At 34.9% G+C, this 14,474-nt stretch overlaps 3 protein-coding genes across 3 annotated transcripts; 2 read left to right on the forward strand and 1 right to left on the reverse strand.

Annotated features, from left to right (window-relative positions):
* Nucleotides 1-751: 751 nt before the first annotated feature.
* On the reverse strand, nucleotides 752-3,138 carry LOC142979925 (uncharacterized). Its single transcript, XM_076125161.1, has 5 exons — nucleotides 3,080-3,138; nucleotides 2,511-2,700; nucleotides 1,861-2,150; nucleotides 1,335-1,555; nucleotides 752-913 (listed from the first exon to the last, which is right to left on the reverse strand). The coding sequence occupies exons 1-5, from the start codon at nucleotides 3,104-3,106 to the stop codon at nucleotides 847-849; spliced, it is 795 nt and encodes a 264-aa protein (XP_075981276.1). The 5' UTR covers nucleotides 3,107-3,138; the 3' UTR covers nucleotides 752-846.
* An 8,521-nt stretch (nucleotides 3,139-11,659) lies between these two features.
* Nucleotides 11,660-13,169, forward strand: LOC142980117 (uncharacterized). The gene is made up of 3 exons (XM_076125425.1): nucleotides 11,660-11,795; nucleotides 12,177-12,216; nucleotides 12,615-13,169. The coding sequence occupies exons 1-3, from the start codon at nucleotides 11,781-11,783 to the stop codon at nucleotides 13,088-13,090; spliced, it is 531 nt and encodes a 176-aa protein (XP_075981540.1). The 5' UTR covers nucleotides 11,660-11,780; the 3' UTR covers nucleotides 13,091-13,169.
* A 314-nt stretch (nucleotides 13,170-13,483) lies between these two features.
* On the forward strand, nucleotides 13,484-14,267 carry LOC142980085 (uncharacterized). Its single transcript, XM_076125384.1, has 2 exons — nucleotides 13,484-13,663; nucleotides 13,863-14,267. The coding sequence occupies exons 1-2, from the start codon at nucleotides 13,648-13,650 to the stop codon at nucleotides 14,165-14,167; spliced, it is 321 nt and encodes a 106-aa protein (XP_075981499.1). The 5' UTR covers nucleotides 13,484-13,647; the 3' UTR covers nucleotides 14,168-14,267.
* The last annotated feature ends 207 nt before the right edge of the window (nucleotides 14,268-14,474 follow it).

Raw genomic sequence — 14,474 nt, forward strand, 5'->3', positions numbered from 1 at the left:
TGTCTTTGCTCGAACTAGCATGTTGTTTATTATTTATTACAAAAAGCATGCCGTCGTAACATGATCGCCGCTCCTGCTCCTTGAGACTTAAGATCTATACATATGTATATTACAAGAGAAACTCAGGATTACGATCACATCCTTTCCTATACCAAAACAGAAAATAAGATTACGCAATTGATTCCCGGATTCATTTTAATACCAATTTACGTGTCAAATGATTTCAGTTCATCTACAAATCGAACAATTCTTCGTTAATTCATATGCTAATGAGAGCCCCAATTATCGATTTACTGATGTAAACATTGTTACTGTTGCATGAAACTTCGTGCTACGTTCAGACATCTTGGACTTTAAGTAAACAGGCTTGACTCGTCGTCACGTGCGACGTATTCGTTCAAGAACTACATATCAAACAGCATATAGCTAGGATTACGTCGTAGTGGATGTTAATAAAATGCCAGTACCCGCCAGTGTCTGTAAAAAGTCAGTAGTCGTTCCCATTGCGTGTCATTTGTATTCAGTTGAGCAATGTGATTTTACAAAACGATTAGTTGATAAGTGGCCTGAGTGGGCTGTAAATCAATATTGTATTTTTTCATGTTATTGTTGAGTGAGCTGATCTACCGTATCGATAGACACGGATTAGTAAAAATAATACATATTTATAGACACATTGTAGGAATATCGGCGGTATAAAAAGTAGATCAATAAAAACAGTTCAACGCAATATGTAGGCCTGTAGGTACTTGGGGAGTGTGTTCATAAAACGTAGCAATAAGAAAAAAAAGTATTTTATATTTTTTTATTAAATACAATTGTTATTTACAGGTGGCCAGTTGATATTCACTTTTTCTCGATTTTGAATGTCTCGATCAGTGGTCCTTCGTACACACGCGGTCTCTCTACGATCCTGCAGAAGAACAAACACCAACACGTTAGTTTGCTACAAAGTGGAGTATGAGTAGTGGTTCTTGTATAATACGCTAATTGAAGGTGTACTCAGCGTGTAATTAGTCCGCTGATTGACAACCAAGCCCGACGACGGCTTTACGTGCTCATTGAAGCACAGTCAATATTACCTACATAACTGTAATCAATCAACTGGTTCAGACGTTCGGACATCCAGACAACATAATCTAACAATATAGCTCATTGAAAAAGGGTTAGCTATGAGATGAATCTGAATTCAATATTGAAGTGAAACATTCTTATTAAGCCAGCAACCACAATGTGTGCTGTGGAGATTGTTCTACCAGAAATAAAAAAAATACATTTTAAACCTTGAAATTTGACTAATATAATTTTAAAGAACAGCTTTCTTCGATACTTACTCATAAACAGGTCCAGAACGAATAGGCGCGTTGAAAACATTGAAGAGGTTTCCTACAGAGTTGACCTTCGATCTGGCTGCGTTCATGAGCAAGTTCCACACGGAAGACGCCTTGTTGGCCACGAAGGAGAACCGGGGGGAAGGCTCGATCACTGGCACGCGGGGAGGCTGAACACGGAGCTGGACCGAGCTGATGGGGAAGGAATCCACTTCGATGACCTCCTGGAAACATATTCAAAATAAAGTATTGTTTCTTGGGGATTTATATGCCACTTTAAGTTAATTAAACAGTAATTTTCTTTTTTTTCTTGTAACATTTTTGTTTTCTTTTTTCTTGAATTTAGTCTAGTATTTTCAGTTATGTACAAATAGTTAACTGGTTTATTCCTTTGATCACCGATCACACGATAACGGATTTGAAATCAAGCATTTTGAGTGAAAATATTTTGAGTATAACAGAAATTTCAATTAAAACGTTCTTAGTCACCCATATCAAAGACATTTAGTTTCGAAAGGTTTAAACTGACCTGTTCACAAGGCACAGCAACAACCTCTTCTTGCAGCACCGGGCTCATGACCTCGATCTCTTCAACCACGGTCGGGTTCTTCACCTGCACCTCTTCCACGATGACAGGACGTTCTACTTTGACCTCCTCGACGACGGGAGTCTTGACCGTGATTCTACCGTTAGTGGAGCCAGCACCGAGCTTAGCTGCCACGATCGAGTTGCCGGCATTAGATATGCTATCACCGATGGCGATTACCCCGTCAGCCATGGCGCCTTTGACGGAGGAAGAGGCTTGTGCTAGCGCTCGAACTGCGGGAGAAAAAAAAATTAAGTAGGGCCCAGAAATATGGGAACGAATGTGTCTTAAAGCAATGAGTAGGCAAATTGATTATGGTTGCTAAGTCGATATACTTAATATATCGAAAATAGTAATATTGCAGTAAATCAATATTGTAAAATCTTTTTTTTCCGTGTTAATCTTTATTTATCCCTGGAACCCTTTGAATCATTACTCAAACCCTCTTTACTGACAACAAGGACACGTTATGCTCAAATAAATATCCTTTACTGTTTGGTCAAATGATGCTTAATGTATAAATAAATGATAATAAATGATAGGTGATAGTCATCTATCCACAGGATTTTTATAAATTTTGAAAAGATACATACTTTTAAGTCCCATTCCAGTAGTAATGATAGAAGCGATGTCAGCAGCAGCTTTCACAACAGCGGCGCTCTTTGCCTTCACCATCTTAGGTACAATTGAGACGATATCCGACACAGTGTTCTTTGCTGCTGACTTGATGGTCCCGATCTGTCCTGCATTGCTTTGTGGGATGAGGAACGCAAGGCAAGCGACCTGGAGAAAGAAAGTAATGATGTAGAATATTTTATGAACTGCTGGTTGCTTAATATAAATACTAAAATTAAGTAGTGTATGACCTGTAATCAAGTAGTACAAGTGGCCAGTTTCACGGCTTATTGAATAAACTATTCATTAGATAAAGCGTAGATTAAGTGACAGTTAATGTAGCACAGAATCAGTCAATATTTCATTTGATAAGCTAACCGATATTTATTCAGCGGTGGTTAAAAGTAATTATAAATGTCTTTCAAAGGAAACAAGGACACGTTTAGTTTCTCTCAAGTGTCTTTAAAACACCAAAAAGAATATAAAGAAGGAAGACTTTACACTAGATTGATAGAAGTAATGAAATAAATGGAAATTAAAGACTTACCGAAACAAACAAAAGTTTGAAATCCATCTTCAATGAGAAGTAGTAACGATGTAATAGAACAGCTGATGGTAACTGATACTGTCTGCCATCAAAAAAGCTATTTTATACAAAACTATTGCAAAAATAACGAGATACTTAGTAAATGAGTCCAGGTAATTAGGATTATGCCTGAACTATGTTGTACAGTTTACGTAATAAGTGCAAATATTTTAATGACAATAATGCCATTAGGCGTCCACGTGGTCTTTCGGCTATAGCGGAATTTTCGAAGACAAGTTGAATTATTTGACTTGGGACGATTTTTTCCGCTAAAATAGTCCTTGCTAGTCTGATATAATATACCTCACATCTCATCTCAGAAATGTGCTCTCTCGTGATTATCTGTGATTTTATTAGTCTCTCCGAATTGCCGGGAAAATTTAACTGGGTTCTTAGCTCGATGAGCCTTTTTTGTACAAAATGGAGCAGGTGATCTATACTATGTATGATTCTACAATATTATTGCGATACTCTATGTAAGACATAATCAGGACTTTGTTTAGGATAAAAAAACAATCTATGAAATCTTAAATCTAATAAATTTATGCTTGCAAATCCGCCCACAGAGTACCTAAAGCACTCAGCTGCCAAATTTTATCCAAATAAATTCAGCAGTTTTCATGTGGAAGGACAAACAAACATACTTTCACATGCATTTAACTTACAATAGCACCTCATGTAGGTACAAACCTATCGCTATATTTTTTATCTGTAAACACGGATATTATGTTATTGTTTAGCTTAACTCGCCGATATGGAGTTCAGTGCCGAGTCGATACCGAAACGTTGGATGTTGGTGAACAATGTACCAAACATGTACTTGTATCTTAAGTAAGTATAAGAGATTATGATTTAGGCATCAGTTTGTGAGATGAGTTAAAAGGTGTGATGACATTGCAGTTTCTTGTGCATAAAATTTGACATAATCTACTCGTGATACTCGATCAGAATAACGCACCAAAAGATGAGTTACCAAAGCTAATTAATATAGAGAAAATGCCTCTTCTCCTGATTTTGTAATCCACCCATGATCTTGAAGCTGGACGGCGATTTATTTTATGATCTTAGATAAATACGAAATTTCTGTACAGGTATAGGAGGTTAAGGGCCTTGTTAACCATTCGCAATGGTATAAGATCGCTCAACCGCAGTTTTTTACTTCCAGAGAGTAAATTTATTTTGTCAAACTTCGTATGCAACTTCAAACATGTAAAAATTCACGTGTATTTGCTATTGGTCAACAATCAAAACGCTGTGACTATAAAATTGCTTTGAAGTTAACGTAGAGTAGTAATTTAACAATTTTTCGTAATAAAAATGCTTCTGTGACAGTATACACATGACCATACCTAATTCTATTCACAAACCATGGAGTAGAAACCATTCTTTCTGTTTCTTTTTTCAATATTAGAGCCCTTTTCTTATTACTCACCTCAATGAGGGAGTCTCATGTCAAATTGAACCATACAACGGAATACAAGTGCAGATATAAAACTAGATGTTATGTTTGTCTAAATAATCGTGTCATGCATCTTTTTATTGGTGTAACCGTGGCAGTGGGTTAGTCATGGAACTCGCAGGTATACGCTAATTGTTCAACTGTTACCGTGAAAAGGCGTAGAGTCGCAACAAAATTTGTAGCTTCTCGTTTATTAATATTAATCTCCCAAGACTGCTCACTCATGATTCTAATCCGGGTACAAAAAATTGTTACATCCTTTTTTTTTCTCCAGGAAAACCCATTGGAGTCGATGAAAACGTTCGACCCACCGGCTAGGTCCCCGCTGCACTGATATTGTTACATCCTTAGTGGCGTAGACGGTAGTATATGCAATGCTGAGGTGCTTTCGAGTTTAATTCCCTGGTCGAACAGTTCTATTGGTATTTTTCTAATTCATATGAAATTATTCTCAATAGTAGTCAGCAGTCTGGTAAGGTGCCCGGTATAGGGCAATAGGCTCGCCCCCCTATTTCGTGACACGAACATTTTAAATGCACCTCTACCTATATAACGCTTGTTATTTAATTTTATGACAACCCTTTTTGTATATGAACCTCATGGATTGTATGATAATCGCCTTAAGATTGTCATTTTTAATAACCAATAGTAGTAATTCAATAGGTATTAAATAAATAAATAGGAAGAAAATTGATAACACGATCTTATAAACAATTCCAATAATCTATAATTTGTTTATAAACATTCTCAAATTCTTGATAAATGATGTCAGAAGTCAATTGACGCCTCGTGTTTATTTACATTAAACAATCATAGCATTGAGTGTTTTATTATTATAATCTATTTTGTAATGAGAACGTTGAATAAAATACCTATTAAACTGATAGATATCTATGCCTACTAACTGCCTACTTTATTAAGGATATTTTACTATTATTTTGTGATTTTATACATATAGTAATCAACTATTACTAAATCATATATTGCTAAATAATACTAAATAATTCTAAAATTTATAAAGAAGAGTGAGCAGAGTGAGTAAAGAGTACTCTTCATTATAATTTACATTTATTTCCTAATAAGTTACAATTAGAAAATGTCTTATGTTATAATGTCCTTATCATTATTTTCTTTTATAGGCTACATAACGTCACGCTATAACTAATAGGATAGGGATTAGAGAGCAATAAAAAAGCGAGATCAAAAATAAAAAATCAAGACCAAGCGCATGTCCAAAATGAGGCAAAATATTATAATCGGGGACTATTCTACTAATTTGCCATATTGTTTTACGAATATTTTGATATTCAAAATATCCCTTAATTAAAACTAAAACATAAATGAATATAAAATCACTTATAAATTACATTATTATGATGTAAACTAATCTCTAATCATAATTACAGTAGTTCATTAATGATAATCGTCAATTTGCTTATGTGCAAAATTCAACCGGTTTGGTAACAGGTGTTTTAATAAAAACCTTGATATATTAATGTTTTTTCAGTATAATATAATAATGGTATAACGAGATTTTTGGTATAAGGACCGTATTTAGTACGTAGATATAATATGTACGATATGTATGACATAATAAACCTGCTACACCATTGCCAATTTCAATTAAAATTGGCCGATCTATATTTTTTATTTTATCGTATGGTCAACCTAGTGTCAAAGCTGTTCTAATCCCTGGTAAGGTCTTTGATGTATCTCTTTCTTATCTTAATTGATAACATCCAGACGTTTTACCTCTAACACAATCCGAACATCGTTGTTGGACAGATCATTGTTGGTCGTTGGTTTGTAAGTTTAATATCAACTATAGTACATAGGTACTTGTTCGCAATCATTCAAGCAAGTATTTTAACAAGAAGACAGCTGAAAAAAATCTATACGAGATAACTGTGTTCAAATTTTATTAGCTCTAACATCGACTCAATATATCTTGTGTCCTGCAGAGCAACTTTGCACGTCTAGCTATAAATAAGAAAGTCAAGTTCAATATATTTTCACAACACAGACGTCGGAAGAAAGTACCTACTTTAGTGTCAGTAGCCAAGTATCTTGTGTGATAGAACAGTTTAATTTACTATTGTTGATAAGACACCAAGTAATGGATAATCTAAGGCTCTTTTTGATAAAGGTAGGCAAACTTAATCGTAATTACGCTTAGTAACAGTTTCACATTTCTCTTATAAGTGTCGGATAACCTATCTGCTTGTTAAAGTGACATCAAATGTATAGAACCTGTCAAAAATTCATTTGATAAGCTATCAGCTGCTTATCAAGTGGTAAAATCGAGACTTAATATTATTAGAAGGAACGAATGCATATTTATAATCTTTTAGTTTGTTATACTTATAATTTTTAATTTGCCTATCAATTTTTGCCGTAACAAATATGGATTTTCTGAAACGTGAGATAAATAAAGCAAAAACCACACGATAATTTAGTATTCATTGTAACCCCTCTTTAGAAGGAGTATTCTACCAATATATTTTTTTGTATTTTTATTCCATGCAGTTGTTTTTTCGAACGTAAAATTGCATCTATTAAAATTATATTCTTCAAATTTAAATATGCAATTAATTTATTTTTCAGATTTTACTAATCACAGTCATAATCGCCATATTATCGGCCAGTACAGTGGACGCTAGAAAAATAAAAAAGCACACATCATCCATAGACAGAGCGAATAAACATGGCCACATAGAAAACCACAACAAGAAAATAAAAAGAAGTGCTTATTCCCGTGGTTGGACTAAAGCTGCTTATGGAAACTATAATTTACCACCTTATTTAGTTTACAATAGGAAGTTGGGAGCATATTATCCATATTTTAAATACCCTGAGAATAGTGTTAGAAGGAATATGAGGAAAATGGCCAAGCAGTACAGTACGAACAGATACTCCACGCTACCAGGGAATTTAAGCTAACGAAAATGGAGACATGTTGATTCTACTATACCATTCGTGAGTCCGCAAAAGTTTTATTTCATGGCTGACGAATTCATATTGATCATGATTGAATGTCATATTTTGTCTGCTAGGTTGTGTAATGGCTACAAAATGTGCAAAAAGAAAAAAATATCAAGCAAAAGATTAATTTGTTGCTTGTAATATTATAATGAAATAAAAAAAACAGTGATTAATGAATCATCAATAACAAGTTTGGTGAAACTAGATTTTGAACAACTTCTAAATGGACTGCAACGCTTTGAAGTCTAATGCTTCACACTTAAGAACTTACTCCAAAGAGTATTTAATTTTTGTTAAACCTAGATAGAAGCTCATAGTTATTGCATAAACGACATATGTTAGGTATAGTTGTATTAATACATCCTTAAGTATTTTTGTAAATATATTATTTTACTATGTGACACATACCTGAAAGATATTTTTGCTCAAACATTTAATTTTATTTAATCTGAATTTCTACATTCATTTTTCATATGCAAACATTAACATAAGCATGGGATATCTATACTAATATACTAATTATTATTAAGCTGAAGAGTTTTTTTTGTTTGAACGCGCTAAGCTCAGGAACTACAGATGCAAATTGAAAAAATCTTTTACTGTTGGATAGGCTATTTATTGAGGAAGGCTATATAACATCACGATACGACCAACAGGAGCAGAGTACCAGTAAAAAATGTTACAAAGACGAGGAAAAAAATATGACCCATTCTCTCTTATGTGACGCAAGCGAAGTTGCGCGGGTCAGATAGTATATTACATCTTGAGATATAATATATACAATGACATCCCGCGATTGATGTTTACACTGTAATTCAAGATGTAATATACAGTACATCGTCAGAAGCTGGCTTTATTATTTGAGTGAGACAATGACTGAATCTAGTAAATAAATTTAAAACAAACTATTTGTATTGATTGTTTATTTATTATCATAAATATGCTTACCCTCTGAACCCTTGCGTAATAGGCCGGCTACGATTACCGGTACAACTCGTCCATCGAGTTTAATCACGTTTTCATAAATATACCTATATTTTAACATATATATTTAAATAAATAAGTAAATATTTTAAATCTTGTATTACACATAATGGTCCAATAAACGATTAATTTCATTCTTGGTGAAGGAAAATATACTGAAACCTTGCATGCCTTTGATGCATGCAAAGTCCTCAACCCGCACTCGGCCAGCGTGGTGAGCTCTACGCCGAATCCCTCCATTGTTCGGAAGGAGACCCTTGTCCAGCAGTGAGGCAGTAATGGACTAATCAAACGAAAAAGAACAACAACATTATGCGGCAGAAATTATCATCATCAACCCTTTAAGCACGAGTAGGTATATAATACAACCGACTTAAACTGACACACATTTAGTTAAAAATCGATAAACAAGGTACTTATCCTTGACTTTTGTATTCTAAACATCATTGACATTGTTTTATAAATTGTGGTTATTAGGGTCGATATTATATCGATATTGTAGCCAAATAGAACATACCAGTCGAGAGATATATTATATATATACCTACCTACCGACATTTTACCAGATTTTGTATTTTGCACAATTTTTATTTGCATGAAGGTTATCTGAAACCACACTCCTTCTTTGTGACAGTGTAATTTTTAGTTTCATTGAAAAATATTTATTGTAATACAATAAAATAACCCGTAGTTGATAAGTTTTGAAACGGACATGACATATGAGACAATATTTTTTAAAGCCACTATTCAACGTATACCGGTAGGTACGTTCAGGAAACTTATAGGTAAGAAACACACACTCTGCTTTAATAGGCAAGTTCTTGACTTAAATACTTTTGTCATTATCTCGGGATATGTTAGAAACACACTTTCTGTAATTTTCCGTAACAGTTCATTTCTAAAACTGCAAAGAATTCTCAGAAAACAGCAATAAAACAATACAATAAACAAGACAACATCGAGTTTTGGGAAACTCATGTTTTTATGTATCTCGATGACACTTAGGTAAGTTTAAAATGTATTATTCAATTTAGGTTATGGGTTATAAAACGTCCTTATTTTAATAATCTGGATTCCTAAACATATACACCTTCCAGTGTAAGACACGTCTGATTTCAAAGGTAGAAGAGGAAACGATACAACCGCAACGACCTATGTTTTTATAAGATTTGTTTTGGTAATTGTATATTTAATTATAGCTATATTAATTTATGTGAGCCGCCATAATCACTAGATCACGGAATCAATTCTAAGGTCACGCAATGAGGCAATCATTATAAGAGTCGAATTATTCGATTAACTAAAAGATGTTAAATTACGATACAAAATACTTTTTCTATAATATAACAATTAAGAAGATATAATTTGATTTATTAATTTGGAATATTATGATTACACGTTAAAAAAAGACCGCATTTTTTTTAATTTTGAGCAAAATAAAACTGTCATAAACAACATAAGTATTTTATGTGAACTTTTGACCTTATCTTTTAAAAATATTTAAGCTTATGTCGGGACAGGAACATATTAGGGTGTATCACAAACCTATTCGGTAAAGAAAATGATCTAAAAAGATTAAAGGAAGCCTGCGATAATCTAATCTAAAACTGGACAGCCGATATTTTATAGAAGGTAATAAAGCACGCTTGTGGATAATTATATTTTGCTACATAAAATAAAATAATAAATAGTACTTATTTATTTATGTTATTTAACCAAGTCTGGAAATAACAGAATTCAGGAATTATTTTCTCGTGTATGACATTTAAAAGTCACTTGTAGGTACCGATACCGATATAGTATATAACTAGTTGAGGTATGTGCAAAACAAAAACAATGTAGTATTGAATGGATAGCTGTAACGTAAACAATAGTAAGTCAACATACATTCCTTAAATAAGTACTTATAATGTAAAAGTGCTAAAAACTGTATGTATTTATTTATTAACAAAGAGTAAAATATGTAAGGTCCTCGACCCGCAATTAGCCAGCAACGTGGTAGATTTAAGAGCCAAATCCTCTCTCGTTCCCTTGGGGGAGTCCTAGCCCTGCAGTGGGTTTAAAAAAACTATTTTTGGGTGCTCACAAACTTAGATTACTGGGTGAAATATAAAAAAAAATATTCATTCAAGTCTTTCTTGAACACGTACAGGTAAGGTAGTGTTTGCAGCAGTCCCTGCGCTAAGCTCATAGCTTGTATCTCAGCAGCAATAAAACAGTACCTGGAAGTAAAATCTTATGTTGTTACCAAGTGGATTGAAGAAGCAAATCTTTTCCACTTGTAGTTCCCCTTTTACCTCCCAGATTTATAAAATAGAAGAGAAGTTTTATACATAAATTTACGTCACTAATTCAAAATCAGATACGGCGATCATCAGAAATCAAAAACAACAAACAAAATTCATGTTTTGACTTATTTTCCGTAACCGCTGATGTGAAGAACCTGTATAACTCCTAGGTATCACTTTTTTATATTTATTAATTCATTTGCATAACCAGACTATGATGTTAACTATTTGGTGTTACGGTACAAAATTAATTTAGTAAATTAATACAAAGACTGCTATTAATGTTTTACTATTCATAAACACTGACTGCTCTGACATTTGACCGCTTCTAAGGGTAGTATCTTGTCTACCTCTAGGAGCTCTTTTTTTAACCCATTACTGTCCCACTGCAGGGTAAGGGTCTTTTCCCAAACGCCAAAAAACAAAAGTTAAGGGGTTAGGTCCTGAGTCCACCACACAAAAAAGTCATGAGTGTGTTGCCTCAGGTTTGAACCTGCAAGGTGCCAACTTAAACTACCCGGACTCCCGGAGTATGATAACGTGCCCACTGCCCACTGCCCGATGAATGGCAATAGGCTCGCCCTCTATTGCATGTGACTAACGTTATTAAGGATAAAAATATGTGAGCGTATTTCATACACCTATACCTGCACCTTCGGATAACAATACGGGTAACGATATGACTGCCTTTTCTTTTGTCGAGATAAAACCTCTCGAGGCTGCTCTAAACTTTTCCTTCTTTAACGTGCCGTTTAACCAAAATACTGATTTACCATAAAACCGTAACATATATTGGCAACAGGATTATAACAATTCGGTGTCATGTGGGGTCAGCAGAGGTGGTTTGTGGTCAGTTTGAACCTTCGTATATAAGTAATGGCTGGTCCACCAAGGACACAGTCTTGAGGAGGTGGTGCGTGCGTTCGTATTGTGATATTAAGCTTTAAACATGAACAAGATTATTGTAAGTATTCTTAAAGATTATTTCCGTATATTTTGTTTATTAAAAAATCTCTTGAGTGAGCTAGATGCTTTGTCTATTTCATCTTAAATCAAATGTTTTTGTTTTATGTGGGATCAATTTAATATTCACGAATTATCTCGCAATTAATTTACGTTTAAGTAACTAATAATAAAGTTATTTAACTTGCAACAAAGATTTTTTCCCCAAATAGAAAACATCAAATTTCTGTTTTATGTGTTTTATAGCGCTAAATATACATTGTATTACAATATTTTACAGTTACATCAGGAGCATAAAAGCTAACGGCTTAAATTTTGTATTATTAATCCAAAAACTCAACTTATTAATCCAATTCAAAAACTGTTTTTTATTATTTTTCAGATTGTCTCTTTGGCGCTAGTTGCCGTGATGGCATCTACAGGTAAATAGATATTCTTTATTCTATACAGATTATTCTTCCAGCTTTAGGCGTAAGTCTGGAGTATCAGCGAAGGCCCTATCTATTATAACCTCTTCGGACAGTTACCCACCCTTAGAAATGCTCATAACGATTCCCAAATTTCAATTTTTTCGTCAAACTTACCTAGTTATTAAAAAAATTCTATTAGAACAACTAAAATTTTGTGTTATCGAATACGCCTTTAGGTAGGATATTATATTGCATGATATTGCACAATTGTACAGCTGATTACAAATGTACAAACCCACTTCAATTACAAAATCTATAAATCTGTAGAAGTTTAGCACGAACAATTAAATCTTTGTAAAGTACGAAAATTACTCAGCGGTATCAAAACTAATCTGTCAATAATTCCTCAGCTTCCGCGGGCGGCTACGGAGGTTACGGCCACGGCGGCGGTCACGACCACCACGACTATGAACAACACGACTATGACCACCACAAGAAGCCGGAACATCATGACAGTTACAACAAACATGAGCAGCATGGACAACAACACGGGCAACAACATGGGCAACAACATGGACAACAACATGGGCAACAACACGGACAACAGCACGGGCAACAACATGGCCATGGACACGGTCAAACTGGCTTCAGTCAAGGAGGAGCTTTCAGCACACACGGTTCTGGATTCGGCAACACACATGGTGGAAGTCATGGCGGCTACGGCGGTAACCAAGGTCACCATGGTCAAGGTGGATACGATAGCAGCGAAAGTGAATATGACAGCCACGAAAGCCAAGGTCATGGAAGCCATGGAAACAAGGGCGGCCATGGCGGCTACGGAGGACACGGCGGCAGCCACCACGGAGGATACGGCGGACACTATTAAACTTATTAAGAGTAAATTTAAAAAGTACTGAAGACTACATTATTTATAGTTCTGTTAGAATTAAATAATTTTAATAAAACTTGTGTTGTTTATTGTATCCTACGTTATATCTAAGTATAATCTATGATAAGTTGGTTTTGAGTACCTACTGCGTTCTGAAAAAGGCCGCCTCTAAACTTACAAGGGATGAGTACCAAAAAGTAGGGAAGAATGGACATTTAAATCTTTGTTACTTACCTAAAAGCCAAATAATAATAAAAATACAATAGTTAAAATCTTCTTTTACCCAAAAGATAGAGCTGGTAGGCACAACAACGGCATATAAATAAAAACTAAAACGTTCTTCTCAATACAAATTTCAAATTTTCAACAATACAGTCAGAACGGTTTTCAATTCAGTATTATTTCAAAATTCGCGAGAAAAACAAGTCACTTAATTTGCATAAAATCTATAAAAATAAAATATTGTATTATTCTAGAAAAATAAGTATAAGCCAAGCTTAGTGTCAATTTTCATAAGTATTTTAATATCGGAGTAATATTCTTTTCCTGCAAACATGTTTGGATTCGGAGGTAAGAAATAAGCATATTTATTTTACAGTAAGCTGTATTTCTAGAGCCCTGTCAAATAGACGCAGCGTATCACGTATTATATTGTTGCTATATTGGCTGCGTCTATTTCATTCTACACAGTTCTGAGGTATGTGTATAGTGCCAAAAAGTGTAAAACTCATTTGTGGCATTATGACAATGACTGTTTCTTTTGTCACAGGTTTCGGCGGTAGCCAAGGATTTGGTGGCCCAGGCGGCTTCGGTGGTAACTTTGGCGGTTTCGGTGGCGGTAACTTTGGAGGAGCAGGATTCGGCGCAGGAATGCAAGGATTTAGCCAAAACCCTGGCATGCAAGGTGGTTTCGCCGGCGCCCAGGGTGGGTTCGCCCAACCTCATAATGGAATGCAAACAAGTGGAATGAGCCAGAGCCAAGGAGGTTACACCCAAAGTCAAGGCCAGAGTGGGTACGGAGGACAACAAGGCTATCAACAAGGCCAGGGTTACCAGCAGAGCTATGGCCAGTGATCTCGCAATAGTCTGAAATTGAATGTTTAATTTGTGATTATTGTCCCGTGGAATATAGAGCGTCATGTACAATCAAGGTAGCGTTGGTCCCTTTTGAATAAACTATTGTATCTATTGAATGTTTTATTTACACATTGAGCAAATCGCACTTCTATGCACAAATCGGGTCTTTCCCACTAAATAGTCCCCTTAAGTGACAACTGGCGCTATTTTGTCTCACTTGTCTCGTGGCGGTACAAGTGACACTGTTTTGGTGCCAGTTGTCCCGTTGCAGAAGACTTAGGAGTCTACTCACATGCTAAGAATC

Source organism: Anticarsia gemmatalis, chromosome 17, assembly GCF_050436995.1.
Source record: "Anticarsia gemmatalis isolate Benzon Research Colony breed Stoneville strain chromosome 17, ilAntGemm2 primary, whole genome shotgun sequence".
In the NCBI taxonomy this organism is placed as follows: domain Eukaryota; kingdom Metazoa; phylum Arthropoda; class Insecta; order Lepidoptera; family Erebidae; genus Anticarsia; species Anticarsia gemmatalis.